The sequence below is a fragment of the Astatotilapia calliptera genome, chromosome 13 (assembly GCF_964374335.1).
Source record: "Astatotilapia calliptera chromosome 13, fAstCal68.1, whole genome shotgun sequence".
NCBI lineage: Eukaryota > Metazoa > Chordata > Actinopteri > Cichliformes > Cichlidae > Astatotilapia > Astatotilapia calliptera.
The window spans coordinates 10380990-10399768 of record NC_137434.1 but is presented as its reverse complement, the minus strand read 5'-3'; the positions used below and the strand labels follow the sequence as shown (position 1 = coordinate 10399768).

At 41.8% G+C, this 18779-nt stretch overlaps 1 protein-coding gene across 6 annotated transcripts in view; it reads right to left on the bottom strand.

The window, feature by feature from the left end:
- The window catches only part of slx4ip (SLX4 interacting protein), a 33231-nt gene that overhangs the window by 5975 nt on the left and 8477 nt on the right, over positions 1–18779 (bottom strand). For all 6 annotated transcript variants that reach the window (XM_080288209.1, XM_026189037.2, XM_026189036.2 and 3 more), the window contains 4 exons: positions 16876–16965; positions 16447–16573; positions 5677–5745; positions 4083–4171 (listed from right to left, as the gene is read on the bottom strand). In XM_080288209.1, coding sequence (XP_080144335.1) covers positions 4083–4171; positions 5677–5745; positions 16447–16573; positions 16876–16965 — 375 coding nt within the window. The remainder of the gene's footprint in view (positions 1–4082; positions 4172–5676; positions 5746–16446; positions 16574–16875; positions 16966–18779) is intronic.

Below are 18779 nucleotides of genomic sequence, written 5' to 3'. Positions count from 1 at the left end.
GGATATAGATAGCAAGTAGAGAAAAGATAGATAAACAGAGAGAGCGAGAGAGATTGTGCATAAATTATTTTCAGCAGGGGTCTAGAGGTTGGAGTATATAGCAACTACAGAAGAAATCAGACGGATTAAATAACCTTATAATTATCACAAGCTACGTGGATAAAACGGTAAGAATTGTGTGGGAACCGAGGTGGCCTAATCTTGTAAGGAATGATGCAAACTCTAAATAGCTGGAGAGAGTCCCATGAAAAAGGAGGGAGGGATGGTGGTAAATAAGAACGTCTACCCGCCGTTGCTACCACCTCTCTCTGAGAGAAAAAAAAAGGATTTAACCCCCCCACCGCCAGCCAGTCTGCTCGCCCCCACACAAAGCTGAAAAATGCTCCTCGTGATACAACATGTAGAGCAGACCAACAGTGCCCTCCCTGGCCCCAGAGCTTCCAAAACAACACAGCTTCGCCACAGGAGCTGCAACAAAACAGCACATCTGGATGTCAGATTACAGCGATAAGCCTGGCAAAAGGGCAAGGATAGCAGAGAGAATGATTCATTTGGTTTAAAAGGCTACCAGGACAGATTCTCAGCACTTGCCCCAACTCTGAATGACTCCTGGAAAAAAACTTCAAAAGGATAACCAGCAACAGCCTCCATAAAATACAGGCAACAACCTCTAAGCCGTCCAAGATAAGGTAGAACACAGATTATGTTGGTTATCTTTTAATGCAGCTGCACTCAAAAGTAATGCAGCGATATGGCCAAAAGGTCTCTGAGCTGTTTAAAATGTTGCTGCAAAGGATGACAAACCTTCTCTTGGTGTTTAAAGACAATGCTTATTGATATACAATGCCATATTTATACACACTACAGCTTTTTTGTATATAGTCTGCACAAATACACATGCACATTCATCTAAATACTACTTTAACAATTTTGCTTTGTAGAAAAAGAGCATTTTTCAGTTAATCTTTTTCCAAAAGCTTTTAAGCATGGAAGTTAAAACATAAAAACTTCAAATAAAAAAATCTAACAAGTCAGCATGGGAGGCTCCGATGAGCCATCAACTTTCATGTGCCACAGTGGAAGTCGGATTGTTTGTTCTGGGATTACTTTAATATCTTTGTACCTCACCTAACATATACAAAACCAGTGAGATGCAATCCCATAAAGCAATTTTCCACTCATCTGTCACAAAATAATAGTGTCTCAACTTGAAATCTGTGGTAGCTTGAAATGCTTGAATCCCTCACAGCACTCATATTATAAAAAATGAATTATTCTTTCCACTGGAACTTTTTTTGTTTTGATGACACATCTAAGTATACAAAGTCCTCAAACTGGCACCAAGAAACAACAAGAGTATTTAACTGTCAGAGGATGAAAAACCTCCTGCAGAGATGTTCGTGAATGCAGTGCACAAATTCCACTCCTCATCGTGCACCCACCCTGCTCCCACAGGGCAAGCATGCCCTGTTTGTGTAGGCTCACCACATCTTCTCTGCAACAAAGTCAACAAACATGCATGGGCACATGTCTAAAATAGGGGACAGTTCTTATCCCCAAACAAGAGTTTCTGGATCCACCCATATCAAAGGACTGAGACAAGTGGTTAACCAAACACACTTCATGTAAATCATTTAAAGCAGTTTAAGATGGGCTGGAATGAGGACCTGTAAGAGATCATAGTCGTGCATTCGGCCTAGGTGTAGAGGAGGTCAGTAGACACTGGACGCTTGGGAACGGACTGCTGTTAGCTGTTGTGAGCTCTGAAGAACAGAGGCGTGCTGAGGTCACGAGTAAACACACAAGCTTGTCCAGAGCTCAAAAGAGGAGGGGAGGGGGGGAGACTGGAAACACATCTGTTCTGCCTTTGATCCAAACTTCTGCAGCCCAGCACGCCACTCACCTCAGCTGCCCACTCTGTGCCTGACTAAAAAACAACGGCCGCAATTATAAACACTAGATCTTCCTTCCCATGCTGCCCTCTTCGGTGTTGGTGCTGACTCACAATAGGAGCAAGCTTTTATGAAGGGAAGGGACGTAAATCTTCAAATCCTCTGCGTATGCCTTTTTTCCATTATCACATGAAAACAAAGCAGCATCAATTGCCCAACCTCTGCATAGCAACAGTGGATTCTAGGTGCCTAACAAACAGAGTCAATTAGGCTGATAGGATTTCAGCATTTATCCCAGACATGGCACTCAGTATGTCTGAACCAAAACATTTGCCGGATGCTTGAACACTCTCTGCCCCAGTAACATTTGAATCAAGCATTTCAAACTGGACAATCATGGTTGTTTCTGCAGCAAATGACCATCTGAAACCAAAACAGCTGGAGTTGGCCTTTTTTTTCCCCCTTAAGTTTGCTCTTTCCCATAGTTTGCATATTACACTGCTAATCCCTTCCTGGGAAGGTTGTTTGATAGAAATAGAATCTCACCTTTTTATATAGCATGCCTTTTCTCTCATCGTGTGTGGCTGTTTAGAAGGAAAATGCTTCTGCTTCCTGACCAAAATGTCAGTTGAAAATATGACTAATATAGAGTGAACAAACTGTATAAAATTAAAATAGAGTACACTCAATGCGGGAGTGAGAAGCTGCCTTTCAGTGATGTCACCTTAGCTCCCTCATAACATAACCCCCTGACCTTGTGAAAACTGCTTATTGATGAGTCTACATTTCCACTGCGGCTGAAGATTTTTGCACAACTAGTCACACAAACTGAATCCTAACAACAAACCTGAAACCTCCCTAAACACGGACAAATGTGGCATTTTTTTTTGAGACTGCCCGTCTTGTGCTGTCAAGAATTGGGGGATAAAAGACCCCTTTTTAAACATGATATCAATTCTGACACAGAACTCCAAACACCCCATTATTTATAGACAGCAACATTATACCTTACATCAGTTGTGACTCACAGTCTAAACCTTTTTTTTCCTTTCCGATTTCTGACTTCCTTGGCAGCATTAAAACTGCAAAAACTCCCTTTTTGACAAATAAGAACAGAGTGAGGGATGTAAACAAATTATTGTTTTTGTCATGTGAAAAACTTCAGCCTCTCTGTCTGGTATCTTTCCCTTACAAAGCGGGCTCGAGGTTGAGCTAGTGAGAGCTTCACCACAAGACTCCCACCCTCCAATTCCCTCAGCTTATACTGTATGAGCCCAGAGAACCACATCCTGAGGAGAGGAACGCAATCGACAACAGTGCCTCCTTGAACTGGAAAATTGGTTACACAATCTGAACTTTTCACTGACGACTATGTTGCTCCACTAAAAATATTACAATCGCTGCTTTCATTGGAAGCCAAACTGTGGAGAGTGCAGAGACATTTCAAAGGGAAACAATAGCAAAAACCCTGTAGAAAAACATCAGGCCACTGATCATGGGATGTGATGGGAGAGATGTCTGTCCTTGATGTGAGTGCCAAGGTGAGAGGCTCCACAGGCTTTTCCCAGAATACTCTGGGGAGTTTGAGATCAAATGAACACTGACCAAAGGACAACTGATTATAATACAGGCGGACAAAAAAAGAACTACAGCAGTAGGTCTTATGGCACTGACAAGAGTTGAACTTGGTCTACACAGCACAGGCTACAGGGAAATACTCACTGAACCCAACTTTATTTGAGTCCAATTAATCAAGGCACGCGGCATTCAACTGCAGACAGTAAAGTTAACTGAATTCTCTCTTAAAGACCCAAACAATGCACATGCAACCGCAGGACAGAGGGTTTTGTTGTGGTTCTCTTGAGCATGCAAACCCCAAAACCTCATGCTTGAAACTGACAGAGAGAACTAAAGTTCTGCAGGTAAGTAATTAAAAATGTGGGAGCAGGAGCTTTTCAAAAAAGCGTGACTTGGCACCGCTTCACCCAGCCTCCCACGATCATTGGTTTTCCTCTCACTAGGTCTCCTTAAAGCCCATGTAGGTTCAGAGTCCACCCCTTATAAAGAGGATAAGCATATATAAGCGAGAGTGCAATTTGGCAGCACATCCCTATAATAACACACAGACACATGGACGACTTTTTGCCAGGCGACTGGAAGAGGAAATAGAGGAGTATAAACAGCACTCACCGCGGGCAGGCTCGGGTTTCTATGGTGCGCTGAGGCATCTTCTGGACGGCTCACACACACAACATATCGTTCGGGAAACACACGCAAATCTGAGAGCAGGCAGAGAAACAACACAGACCCTGCTGGTTAATAACGTGGGCTCACCTCTAATTATCAGTCAAACTCAGACAGAGGGAATTGTGGTCAATGTTTAATTTTTACATCTACCAGTACCAAGTATTTACTATCCCTCAGACCGGGGAGAAAATAGCAGTTTATATATAATTGCTGAATTTTATGAGCTGCATAAACAGCATGAAATATTAGGAAATTTTACATTAACAATGGCTCTTGGGAGTAATAATACTGTCTCACTGACTTCAGAAGGAAAGATCATTTAAGCCGCTTTTCCAAACAATGTCAAGAAACTCAGGTCCAGCTATATTCCAAAGGTCTCTGCCCGGATGACATGTGACACTAATAATAATTAAATTTATAATATCTGCTGTTTTCAGTTGGGTTTGGGTTCTGCTTGATTGCTCAACAAAAAGTTCAGAGCTCATGAAATGTTTCAAGCGAAATTGGAACCTTCAATGAAAATTTCTCAGGACACTTTTAGACAGAGAACTTCTTGGAGTTTGGAAATCTAACTTTTCTTCGAAGGACCCCGATCCCAGTTCAAATTTAAAGCAAACCCAAAAGCCTTCTTGAAATCTAACAAGTAGATTGACAGGGAATTTGCAAATCATATTAAATAAGCGGAATTTAGTCTCAATGACCTCGTAACTATTCCTTTAATGCCAACCCCTGGACAAACTTTACAGTCTTTGTTCCACCAAATGTCAGCTTTTCCTTCTTTATTCTTTAAAATGTTGGCATTGTGGAGTGAAATTTAAGTCAGCTAAATCAGAATATTTCACTGCATTCTGACCAACTAATTACCGTAACATAGCTTTAAGAAGACCTATTGTGGTTCAGCCTTGAACTCCTTTTAAGAACGTTTTTTTGTAGCCGTCTCGTCAACCACGATAAAAACTTTTCACCATCCATTTTATAGCTAATTGATTTTTTTTAATGATCTAACCACATATGTACTGCCAACTCAGTGGACCAAATTACACAACCTTTGACCTCAGGAGACCGAGTCTAATTTGATGTGTAATGGACCTGCTGAGAGAAGCCGTCATCTCAGCCAGCAACAGGTCACCGTTGCCTCAACAGCCAAGGCCTGGTCCTCCCCCAAGGAGCAGATATTAACTTTACTGACAGGAAGAGAACCATGTTGGTCCCATGAAAAGGTGGCCAAGGGTCACAGGCATTAGATGAGCCATGGAGATAGATTCTCACTGCCCTCCACAGACAGCTAAGGAATCCTTCTCTCTCTGCCTCTCTCAGTAGCCTCTCAAGGGAACCACTTAATGGCCGCTTGTTCTCAACAACACCCCGATCAGGTAGGGACAGGACATAAAAACAAGTGAGGGGGAGAAACATCAACATGCAGACCACAGATGCCTCACTCATTCTGTGGGAAATTTGGCTGAGTATAAACCCTTGAGAGGTCTATTTCTGAGTTCTAACTGGGGATGGATTTATTGAAAACATGTAGGTCACTTACCCTGCTTGACAATACATCTGAGACTGGAGTGTCGCTTCAGAAAATTGGCCACCAGGTTGAATTTTTCACCTGTATAAACCAAAACAGAGAGACAGTTAACATAAAAGGTTGTATTACCTATTTAACAGTGGGCACATTTTGGTGAGACGGTGCATGCTTTGATACACCGATTACAAACTAAATTCTATTTCCCATCATTACACGAAACAGCTGCAAATGTTATAGTGAGACTAAGTGGTTAAATAATGGGCACACTACGTGAGTATAAAGCCCCTCGTATGATGAGTTCCACAACTGGCCTTACTGCTGTCACATGCAGTAGAAGAATCACAGTAAAGTTTAAAAAAAAACACACAAAAAAACCCCACAGCATTAGGGTATTTTGCAGCAATATAGCACACTCCATTAATGCAGATAACAGTGCTGCACATGGCTCCATATGCTTGGAATTTTCTACTAACTTTAAGTTTATGCTTGGTCTAAGGCACAGCATGCTAAAACAAGCCAAATTATTTATCGAGTGTGAAACAATTCATTCTCCTTTAATTTAAAAGACCTTCCAGTTTGGCACAAGCACAGAAACCATTTCTGGGGTCTCTGCTCTATTTGTCATGGAATGATTTCATGGTATGTAAGATGTGCTGTGCAGAAACAGCAGCTTGTTGCCTAATCTGGCAGGAATTTGTTGACTAAAAGCAAGGGCCTGGCTAACACGCTATGCAGTTGTTCTTTGCAAACAGACACACAGTGCTGGGAAGCTGACCAAGCCAGTTCATCCTTTGATATCTTCTTCGTACCCTTTTTGTCCTCATAAGAAAGTGAATGTGAAACTTTAACACCACCTTCCTATTATTTCTTATTTGACATTCTCTCTCATGTGTGGACATATAAAAAAAACATTTTCTGCAAACTGTCTGGGTTTGGGTTGTTTTTTTTTTTTTTCCCCGCTTCAATTAAAGGATTACATGTCTTCCTAAGTTTGAGAAAATCATGACCTCTTGCACTTAAGGCTCTTTCAGAAGTCCCTGGATAATCTCAAATGTGCACTGTCATCAGGCTAAAAATGAGGCTGTCTAGATTTCTGAAAAGCTGCTGTTTTGGAAGTCTTTTTAAATCTGCCAGTAGTGACACTAACGGTCACCCATCAAGAAAACTTGGAACAACTTGGACAAGTCTACTTCAAATAATAAACTACAACTAGTTTCATGCCCATGTCTGTGAAGCCTGTTGGTGCATTATTTCATGACAAACCCTTTACAAAATTTAAAAAAGAAGGTGTATCACTGTTAAAGTCCACGATCAAGCAATGGCTTTATGAGTGAAACTACAGAGCATTTACAACAAGGTGCAAACCACCCATTACACTCAAGAACAACAGGTCCAGACTAAAAGACAGTTAATGCAATACCTTTGTTAAACCCCCTGAATTAAATCTGAAAGTCTCCACTTCAATCACATCTTAATTGTTTAAATTAGAATCCAATCTGGTGGTGAACAGAGGCAAAACTACAAAAACAGTGTCAACACTTCAAGATATTATTGTATATTCTTAAGTTTACTACCCAGTGATTGATAGCATCATGTCTGGTTTCTTTCTGTTGGTGCCTGCGGTATAATTAGCAACTAGAGTCAGCACATCAAGAATAATATTCATCATTAGAAAAGACAATACCAACATAGATTATGAAACACAAATCAAATCAGTCTGACATTATAAATATAGACTAAAATCCATCAATCGTGAACTTCATCACAGAGCCTTTGAAACTGGACGTGTGTTACTATGAGTTACTGTGATACTAAGCAATTACAATCAGTATTTTAATGACAATCAGGGGAAATTGTTACCCATAGGCTACAATCTTTTCAATTTCACCTTCAGGAATGCTTTTTACCATCAAATGTATTAGTATAAATTGAGCCTTACCAAATTTTGTTTTGGAAAATGTTTAGCATCGTAACTATGATTTGTGAACATTCAACAGAATCTCTCTGCAAGAGAACAAAACCCAAATATCTAACGGGCACAACTGCAGGGTGACTTTTAGTAGTGACATTTGTGAGATCTGTAAAGAGCTATTTCTTCACTCAAACTGCATATTGGTTAAATATTTTCTTACACATTACATCACATTATTTGTTTTCAAAAGTTACATAATATTAATTGTGTGAAACTAAAATGTTTCTTTGGGGTGATGAAAGAAGCTCAGCTTACCATAGCCTTTATTTCTGTACAAAACTCTTGCTCCTCAGGCCAAATGATTTTTTACACAAGCCATCAGTGGATGACTAATGTCTTGGGACCAACCCAGTTGTCTTTTTGTCAGTGAATAGAATCTGTACAGCTCTATCTAGGTTGCGCAGGCTGGCATTAAACTCTGCTTCTTTGCAGCAAAAAGCTCCTTCCTAAAAGACCCATAAGACCATGTTTATTTATAAAAAAAAGAATTGTGCTAATTGTTTTATCAGCCGAGAGCTTGCAGTTCTGGAAATGCGGCACACTCAGCATGTATAATAATGATTTGTTTTACTGGCTATGTGCCCCCATCACAGTAGGTCTGCAAGAAAACAGTGATTATAATGTTCAATTGCCAACATCGAGCTATACGGGATTACATCCACTTATCCATAATGACAAGCAGATAATTTGGTAGCAAAGCCTTTACAGTTAATGATGCCTAAAATGTATTAGCCACACAAATTAGCATGGTACTGTTACCATGCTAACACACTTTTTTGTGTGTTGGAGCCCTGACTTCAGGAGATGAGGCTTGAGGTGAGGAGACATAATGAGAAAGAGATGATGAAAATATGCATGTATAAATGTTAAATGGGCATAAATAGTTTGAAAGAATTTTTTTTTCCTATCAAATAACCTAAGAAAATTATTTACTATTCCTTTAACGTGGCTTGCTGTACTTTAAGCTCTAGCCGTCTTTTTGGTTTAGATACAATGCGCATGAGTACAGAGCCGAAATAAATTTTTAAAAAAAGTCACTGTCCTTCCTACTGACTACACTATACTTGGTGCACATCTCTTTGAAGGAGGACCTCCGTGCTGGTGTTAGTTTTAATGTAGGAGTACATATGGTACTGATAGTACTCTCACTAAATTGTCTTTAGAGTTTCCAGCCTTATAAGACTGTTCCTTTAGAGTCTGGTGCACATAAGGTATGTAATGTAATAATAACGGATAAGTCAACAGTCTTTAAATAGATTGCCATTAATCCCAATGGGAAATTGCATTAACACACAGATTGGGTATGTTGAGCATGTCTGTATTTAACAGCAGAATTTCTTTATCAGGAACAAAATCTAATATTGTGTTTTTCCCTAAATAGCAAAGGAGCAAATCATTTATCACCCACTGTGGAATGCTGATCTGTATCTCCGTTTTGTTTTCTCTGACTGCTCTTAGTCCATGAGGAACCAGGAAGCAAGCATCTTTCTTTGCACTTTCATGACTCTTTGTTTTTGGAGGCTCTGATTTAGCCCTCTTAGCCGCTTGTCTAGCTGTACAACTGTTCTCACTGCTTTCCCTTGGTGAGTTGAGCTTGCCAATTCCCAGGACAAACTTGACAGGGATGTCTGGACATGGAGTTGGGAACCAGTGCAATGCCGCGGCCCGAGACATCAGCTGTTGCTCCAATGTTGAAACGTCCTGCGCAGCGCAGAGTTGCTCTTGGCCCTCTGCCCAGGTTCTCTCGTGCTAAGCTTACATTCATGTTTCTCTCTCACAAACAGTTTGCTGGTCCCTCCTCTGGGAATAAGTGGCCCCTTTTTGCGGCAACTGTGGCCCACAGTGGTGCAATACTCAAATCTGCAGAGCAGAGACTTTAAAAGGTTTCATTTGTACTTCCTTAAAAAGAAGATGGCCTTGCTTAATTGTTTTGAAATCCAATGCACAACAATATTATGACAGGTCAAATCAAACAATAAAAAAGCTAGTATGCCATGTTTTTAGAAATGTGGTAGATAATATTTTAACCTCTTGTTTGGAGAGACTTCTGCCATCTTGTAACATACCGCAGAACAACTGCAGAAGAAAGACCAATGCTAGAGTGCTATGCTTTCGAAACACACATACACACACAGTGCAGTTTTCACCACTTCCTGGGAAAACAATGAGAGGAAAGAAAAGTCAACAAACCAGAAGGCGCCCAGAGTGAGTAGGACAGTAAAATGGACCAGACAGGAGTGAGAGGCATTCAGACCAGGGTCAAAGGTAAGCACCCATGGAAAAGACTTCATTAACTTCAGTCATATCCTGAGGAGATCATTAAAACACCCATAGAAAACACAGCATACTTGGTCTTACCATCGGCATTTCTAGCAGCCTGTCCTGTGGTGACGAGGAAAACTTCAGTTTTTTCTCTCTGTGTTTACAGACTCTTAAGTTACTTGATTATCCAAAACTTGGATGCATCCTTGAAACCAATTTCCACAGTTTAACAAAGATTTTATGTCAAATTCAGGCTCTTGGGGGGGGGAAAGAGCTGCTTAGTCAGTCAGTTTAACTGTTTCAACTCAAAATGAACAGAATTCTACAGGCCACAGTATTATATGTTTAAATTATGCCTGCACTGCCTCAAAAACAAAAATCTGATTACTGCAGTGGTTGCAAAGGCACCGATTTCCTCCTCTAACCTAATTTCTCTCATTAACATATTCTTAGTGTGCATGTAAAACTAATGACTGCATGTTGGGAGAACTGTAATTCCCACGAAACCTCTTTACGAACAGGAGTTGAACCAGCAGGACACTCAGACACCAGTGCCTGAGAATCCTGATCTCCTGACATCTCTTCTTTGATGTAGACCCCCTCCCTCTGTCCTCAAGTGTGGGTGGAGAGTCGAGGCTTAGTGCGCGAGAGTGGGGTGGAGTTGTGAGGGATGAGAGCGCATGAGGAAGTTACCCATATGTAAGTGGGGGCTTTCCTGGACATCACTCTGTGTGTGTGTAACTGTAACTACGGCCGTAGCAGAGAACTGTGCCTTATCATCCCGCACAACTTCCACCTGAAACAATATTTGCACATGAGTGTTCAATTTAACATTTGGGTGACCCCTTCATCGCAGTTACAAAATACGCCGCAGCATGGTAGCTCAGGCCAACCCATAATGCAGCATGTGAATAAAAGTGGTGGGGAGCATTCTGAAGTGCAGAACAATTACCAAAGGGAAAAATATATTTTTCAGGAACATAATCTGATGAGAGACATGAAGTCACAATACAAAATGTCGTGTTCAATCATCATTATATCTTAAGTAGCTCGCGAGGTTACAAATTTCCCAAAGTGCAGTCAAACGGAGCATTCAGAGTGAGGAAGCAATCTGCTTAATCTGCATTTAAATAAAATAAGTGCATTTTGGGGCTTTGAGTTATGCAAAGTGTTCACTCTTTAAAACCAGGGCTGAAGTCTCATTGAAAGAAGCCTCTCCTACCTGGAATGTCTACCACTGTTTATTGATAACAGGAAGGTACAAAGTGAGTGAGTGAAAAAACAAAACTGTTTTCCTCTGACTAGGTCTGAATCTTATTATAATCTGTTGTAAATAGTTAAATGATGTAACACTACATGAACTGGAAATGGTCAGCGTGCACTATCCACTGTATTTGCTTTTGTTAAAGCCATTGTCGGCAGGCTTTTCTGATAACCTGTGTTGGAGGTAGTGTATTACAAGGTAATGCATTGCTGCAACTCCACTTGTGCAACAAGGGGAAACGTTTAAGAGCGGCCTATGACTTGTGGGTAGTAGATATACACATTACTTGGAATTTGTTGCGTAAAAATGCAAGCGTGTTACGCTAAAGTTCAAAGATCTAGTCATAATCTAGAAATTTGTCATGATATGCTGTTTTATGTAAATGTTAAAGTTATACTGCTGCAATTTAAGTGATTGTGGATTAACTAGAAACTGTTACTTTATGTACAATTTGAAAGTGTAATGCAATATTGTTTTCAATTATGACCTCACCAGTGTTGACAAAACACAGTGCATTAGGCAAACTACTATAACAACACCTGTCCATGGAAAAAACAACAACAAAAAAAACAAAACTCAAAAGCACGTGACATAAGCCCATTTCTTCCAAAGTGAAAGGGCACGAAACTGCTGTTCTCTGACATGTTTTAGTAATGCCTGCAACAAGGCATTCTGGTCAGGCTGAACACTTAGCATGAGTTCAACAGAGTGTGTGTGTGTGTGTGTTCCGTCTCCCACACCAGATTGTGGTAAAAGGGAACAGTCACATGAATGTGATCCATGCTCAGGCTAAGACTCAGGCCCTAATTATATGGGAAAAGAGTGTGGTGTGACTATGGTGGGGATTGCGGTTGTGTCCTAAGAGACTACAGCTGACCCTGTGGAGAAAGTGAAGCAGGGAAAGTGGGAAAACATAAAAAGACAGCATTAGGAGAGCAGAGAAGTGCAGACATGGAAGGCAGAGAAGAGGCGATAATAAATATAAATGCATAAAATGTAAGGGGGAAAAAAGAAAGACAAATAAGAGAAGTGTGCGTGTTTGTGAGAAATAATAGGTAGTGGGGTTAACAATGGAGTCGGACTGTCCTATGTGTTGCTGCTGAGTAAGGCTAGAGGCTTAGAGAAAGGATTTAAAGAGCCACAGCAACACCACAAAGCACCATGGGGAAGGGGCTTGCCTGGCAGGGGCCAAGGGAGGGAGAGCAAGCAGAGAGAGAGGTGGGCTGGATGGAGTGGCTACTCTGATCAGGATCCATTTCCAGCCTAGGCCTTGGAATTCCTTTGTTCCTGTCACAGGTCTCCGTTTCCCTCTTGCCTTAATCCCAGCCTGCCTCACGCCCAGTAACAAAGAGCAGGGCAGGTAGCTAAACCACACAGGCATGCTTCCCTATTTACAGACGAGTTCCCACATAATAGTTGCTAATATAAATAATAATAGCTGACGTTACATTACAAACCAACAAAGTGTGTTAAATCAGACCGTCACCACTTAATGACATTTGATAAAAAGTCTGCCTCAAAAGAAGCATCACAGTACTAAGCAGAAAGGTTTGCATCCAGGCCGAACACTCTTCAAAATGATCCCAAGCAACACGTGCACTGCTTTGTATATCTGCACAGAAAATGTCATATGCTACTACAATCCTATCCTAATTAGAAACTCACTGTTGGGCTGTAGATCTTGAAATGCATGGTTAAGTCAAACAACAGTTAAATCAGAGCTGAGTAAAAGTGAGCCATCTCCCTTCTTGTCCCTGAACATCCTCCGCAGTCTTTATTGGAAGGGAGATGGTCATTCGTAAACACATTCTCCAGCAGTAAAGCTATCCAGCAACACTTGTGCTTTTCCTGCATTGGCCGTGTCCAGGCTGCCTTAAGCCCCCTTCATAGGCCTGCCAAAAGGAGTCAGTGGTACACTGTGCAGCACTCGCAAAGCCCTCTCCCACGGCTATTAGTGACCATTCATCTGGGGAGCCTGGGAAAATGCCTCTCCAGCCTGCCGTGGCCATGGGGAAACAGGCTGGCAGGTGTTCCCTCCCTCTAAGCCCTGGCACCTGTGCAGGGAGAGGAAGAAGGAACCAGCTCATGGGTTCAAACTGACTCTAGGTACCATTTTGCCACAGTGCCTCTAAGTCCTCCGACTGGTAGCAGGACTCCAAATGCCAGGTTAAACCACACCTGAGCTCTGCCTCACATAGGCAGATCAGTGTGCCTATTTCAATACCAATGGTAGACAAAAGACATCTGGCAATGTACTTTGGGAAGTTGAAATGGCACGTTAACTAAACCCATGTAAAATGGGACTTCTCAGTTTACACTATACCCATAGACACATACATATTGCTATTATGGTCTACAAAATCAATATTCTCTTGAGTGGAAACAATATGAGGCAAGAAAGTGCAGGATCATATTTAATCCGGTAAAGGAAAAGGAAATACAGTAGGTGGTGTATGGCAATCTTTTAGACAGTCTGTATGTTTTTCCAAGTCTGTATGTTTTTAGACAGCATGATGATCAAGGTATTAGCATCTGTCATGAATTTTCATGAATGTTATTGTGGATAGTCTTTGTTGTAGCTTCTTTACTCGAATAACATTTTGAATGACAAAAATGTCATTGAGAACACAGAGAACATATTATGCACCGATTTTCATTTTGTAATTACTATGAGAAATGTGGGTGTGTTGAACACGGTCTACCAGTGAGAATGCATGAGGCCTTACTCATGCTCCCCTTCCCTGGACTTTTAAAGTCTACCATGTCCATTCTGCAAGTCCAGAGCCAAAATGCTTGGTGGGAAAAGTTCCCTCTGTTCATCTCTCTAAAAACATAAATAAATCACATCACTGTGAGCTAATCACGAAGTCTCAAGTAGCCTGTATAAAAAAAACGAGAGGGGTGGGGGGCCGACAGTTGGAATTGGCTTCTGCAGCTGAGATTTGTAGAAATGGCTTAGATTTATGTTGACAGAAGACATGAGATAAGCCGCTCTCTGACTTGTTCACTGGGTGCTATACACACACATATGCATTCAGCACAGCGTACATACATAAATACCATAACTCACAGAAAGAAGTCCGATACAGACACTTGTGCTGAGGAGTCTTGGAATGCTAAAAGCTGTTGATGGCTCATTTGAAGTGCCAACAGCTGAGACTGTTACGCCGTTCTTACTGCTGTCTGTTGGCGGAAGTCCCTGTGATTTTACACTGGCACCAGCTCAAACGCCGCCTCACACAAGACCCACAAGCCCCCTCCCGCACCATCCCACACATAGCGCAACGGTCCATCTGCCTATTCTTGGCGTAGACATCAGTACTATCCTGCCTGACACCTTTCTCTATATGCAACTACATGCACGTGCACATGTTTCATCGCATGTGGCTCACCCCTTGATATCCAGGACCATCCTGCCATCAAACATAAAACAAACAGATGCAAACAGGTCCTCTGCTAAAACAAAGAACAATCTCTCCAACAGTCTGAAAGATTAATATCTACCTCCACTGCTGAATGGATACCATCAATACTTAATACCCTCCTGTGGTTTGCTGGGTTTCCCTCCCTAAGCCTATAGTCTGTCCTCCCCTTTTTTATGGCTCCTGCTTGCATGCTCACTTCTCACAGTCACAGCCTCAGTCTTTACTGCTCAGCCACCTCCCTCACTTGGGACAATGAAAAGCCCAAGAATGTCATTACACTCACTTAAGACCTTTAATAGGACTAGAGAACATGAACTGTGTAGGCCTGTTTGAGGCACTATACCTTTTCATGTTGTAAGAGGGGAAAATTCTCTGATATGCTATGGAGTCATGTTCCACTGGTTACATTCTTTGTGGTGAAGCTGCAAGGAGCTTAATCATTTTTACATGCATATTTCACTGCTGAAATACTGATAGTCCCCTTGTTCACACTCTAAACTGTGCACAACCATTTGGGGTGTGTGTGTGTGTGTGCGCGCGCACGTGGAGCCTTAGTCTACGATCACCATCATTAGACATGTCTGTCTCTCGTCAGTCTGTCATGGGAAATATGAGTCAGGCTTTTCAGTAACCTTACACTGTCAGCCTGTTCACACCTAACCCAGGGGGAGGATATGTGTCTCAAACACACTGTACAACTTCTGATTCACACTCTCTCTGATGCATATGAGCACCTGTGTGCACGCACTGTCGTACTATATCGGGACTATATGGACAGAAAGTTGAAAAATGAGTACATATACACAACGTGTGAAAACTACGAAAAGGTGGTAGGACTAAGTGTGCGTGTGGGTGTGTGTGTGGGAGGTAGCGTGAGAGGCAGAGCTACAGCCGCAGGAGAAACTTTATGGGGCCGACTGCCCTGTAATCCCACTCTAACAGTCAGGCTTGCCCCGCTGAGAGAGCCCAGTTTAACTGCCCTTAACTGCTACCTGTGACAAAACCTGTCTGTCTTACACCACACAGCTGGAGGTTCCTCTGATGCTTTATAGGTTTATAGTGCTTCAAAGGCATGCATGTGGATGGCTGGGGGAATGTATCTTTTCTGCATAAACAGGGACAAACCGAATCGACTTATGTAAATTTGTGCATAATTTATTGATATTTACTGTACATACTTTTTTGTGTCACAGCAGCTGGTTTTTGATGTTATCGTTTAACTACAGGCGCAGATAAACTCAGACTACCCAGTGGCGCATTAAACAGAATGATAATAAACGTTAGAAGTTTTAATGAACATGCGTCTTGCGCATACAAATGCACCTGAGACCTGCCAAGTCAAACACCACAACACAATATAAAAACTCCTATCAGCTCTTGCCTTTACAGGTCACACCCTGGGCGTAGGGAGCCACCATGTCCCAACTAGTTCTGTTGTCTTTTCACCCACTCAACAAGGTAGCCGTGAAATGCTTTCCTGTAACTTTGTTTTGTAACCCAATTTGCATTGTGCGTACAGACTTCAACAGTCTGCTTTGTGTGTGTAAGTATGGTACTGCGTTCACAGCCAAAGTAAACCATTTTACTTATCCAAGAATTAACGACAGACACGCCTAGGAGAAGGAAAGGGAAGACGTAGATGACGCCATTAGAATGAGCAACAATGATTTCAGAACAGAATAAATACAACTGGCACATGACAATTAAAACCAGTGCTGGAGGAAAACAACTGAAAAACACAGTGTTGTGCTAAATAATGGATTTTAAAGCACTAAATTATATAAACTGATAAACACTGGAATATTTGCCGCTAGAGAAAACAATCCAGTATAACGAGGGTCGGGATAATGGGGTTTTACCTTCCACAGAAAAGGCTGAAGCTGATGCCAGCTCCTTCTTGTGTTTGGGCTGTCTTCTATTGCGGAGGAACTCGGTATACTGCTTAACCCTCTGGTCCACAGAATCTTGAACCAGGGTTGTAACCTCCTAAAAACACATATTTAATGTATGTAAAGTAAACATATGTTGAATTGGTAAGAGAACACAAAATTTGATTTGGCGTAACAAGTAAAGTTTAAAGTTCAGATGAGGCAAAGATGATTACTGAAATTCCACATGTGGCTGAGAGGGAGATGGGAACAGTTCTCCAACAATGAAAATAGACGAGGCTCAGAGTCATTTTAGATTCTACGCTGCTTCTGCCTTTTGAAAAGGTCTCCAGCAGGAAAGACGCCATGTATTCCCTTTCACACTTAATAACAGCCACGCCCATCTCCCCGTGTCTGTACCTCGATGTGGCTCGTAGTGAACCAGCTAGTGTCCTCTTGGCCGCCCAGGGATAGAACGTGGAGATCCACCAGCACAGCATAGTTCCCACACTGTAACACAAAGAGGAAGGATAGCCACAGGTTGCTGAGGGGCATTGAGCTCACAGGCAACAAAGGGAATCAAAGTGCGGGTGATTGACAGCGAGACAAACCACAATGACCCCCTGTGTCCTCAAACATCACCCCAGGCCTCTCACAGCAGTCCGCTCCCTCCTTTTTCTCTGTCTAGCCATCTCCCTACCAATCTCTTTACAAAAAGTATGGCCCCGTTTGTCTCCTCATATTTCCCCTCACTCAGCGTAAATTATATCTGCAATACAGTGCCTGAGGACACAGTAAGCTACAGGAAAATCTAAAGATGTACCATAAAAATGAGGATTATTATCCCAGTTTGTATCAGAGAGGTAATAAAACCTTGTTTTTGTGTGTGTGTTGCAGAAAGAAAGGAAAAGAGCAGCAGGGTGGATTCCTGAATCACTATGTCCTTGTGACAATAAGCAATAAGGAACAAGGAGGCCAAAAGTGCCGCTGCTGTTTAAGTTGCTGTTACATCTTTCTCAAGCTAGCCTGATTATGGTTTACACATGAGTGCAAAAGCTGCCCTCTGCAGAGAGCAAATGGATGTGAGTCTCGTGTGAACTTAGCCTCTCCATGGTCAAGGAAGTAATGGATGGACTGAGACCACCCACAACATGACACAGTGGAGCAGCGAGTACTAAAACCCAGAGTGATAATGCGGCAAAAAGCATTCATGAGAATGACGGTGCAAAAACACTAAGGTCACGAAAAGCCAAAACCAGACACTGACCTGAGGATCACATTGTGGAACTTGAAGAGTGTGTAACAAGAGGAGAAGGATCACTGGATCATTCAGTAACAGGGGAAACTGGTGCACACTGAAAGCTTTGTTTTTAAGCAGGCACATCCTCTGGGCTAGTGTTAAAGCATAGTATTATAGACAAGATGACTAAACTCTACAATCCAGCATGCTCTCAGCATGACGTGAGAGACCTCATCCCACAGGGGTATAACCGTCTACTAATGTTCTAACTCTGGACACAAATGTACACTTCCCACCTCCAAACTTTTTCCAGTTGTCGCTTTCTTTTGTTAATTAAGATTAGCTTAGCTTGCTCATTAAAGTACTGCATTGTTTCTCAACTGGTAAAAGTAAAGCTTGGCTGTGAACCTTTCATCAAATGTTATTAAAGGCTACATGTGAGCAAATCAGCCTGCCAAATACTCTGCATTATTTTCCCCTTGAGAGCATTATCCTCTCTCATTCTTTCTGTATTATAATAACTGAAGTGAATCTGCTTTCTTATTTCCACAGCTAAACGAGTGCAGAGGGTGCCCCCACATGACTGATAAGTGAATCTTTCTAGTTGGTTTTAATCTCAGACATGTCTTGTAGTATTGAGTATGTGCAGCCCTACAGCATTAATGCATGCCAATTCATGTTAAAATGCAAGTCTAAATGTTAAAATACATTTACAAATGGAAAACTGTTTAAAAAATAAAAACAGAGTGTGCAAAAAATACTGAAAGGTTCTTATACAATAGCATGCATGCACAAAGAAATGAACCCCATGGACCAGAACGGAGCCCCATTTAATGCCCGCTCCTCATGTTTAAATTGTGTGCATGTTGCCTGTCAGTATCAGCTCGTCCCTAAAGATCAGCATTCTCTTCATCTTTTGACCTTTGTCTCACAGTTGCGCACCAATGACTGGTGGCCTCCTACAAATACCCATGTGTGGGAAAACCTAGCAACAGAGGGTCAGACCCTGTCAATCAAAACACAGAGACCAGCTAGTGGAGATGACACATGCAGACTGGATTTTTTGGTATACTGGTTCCCGACT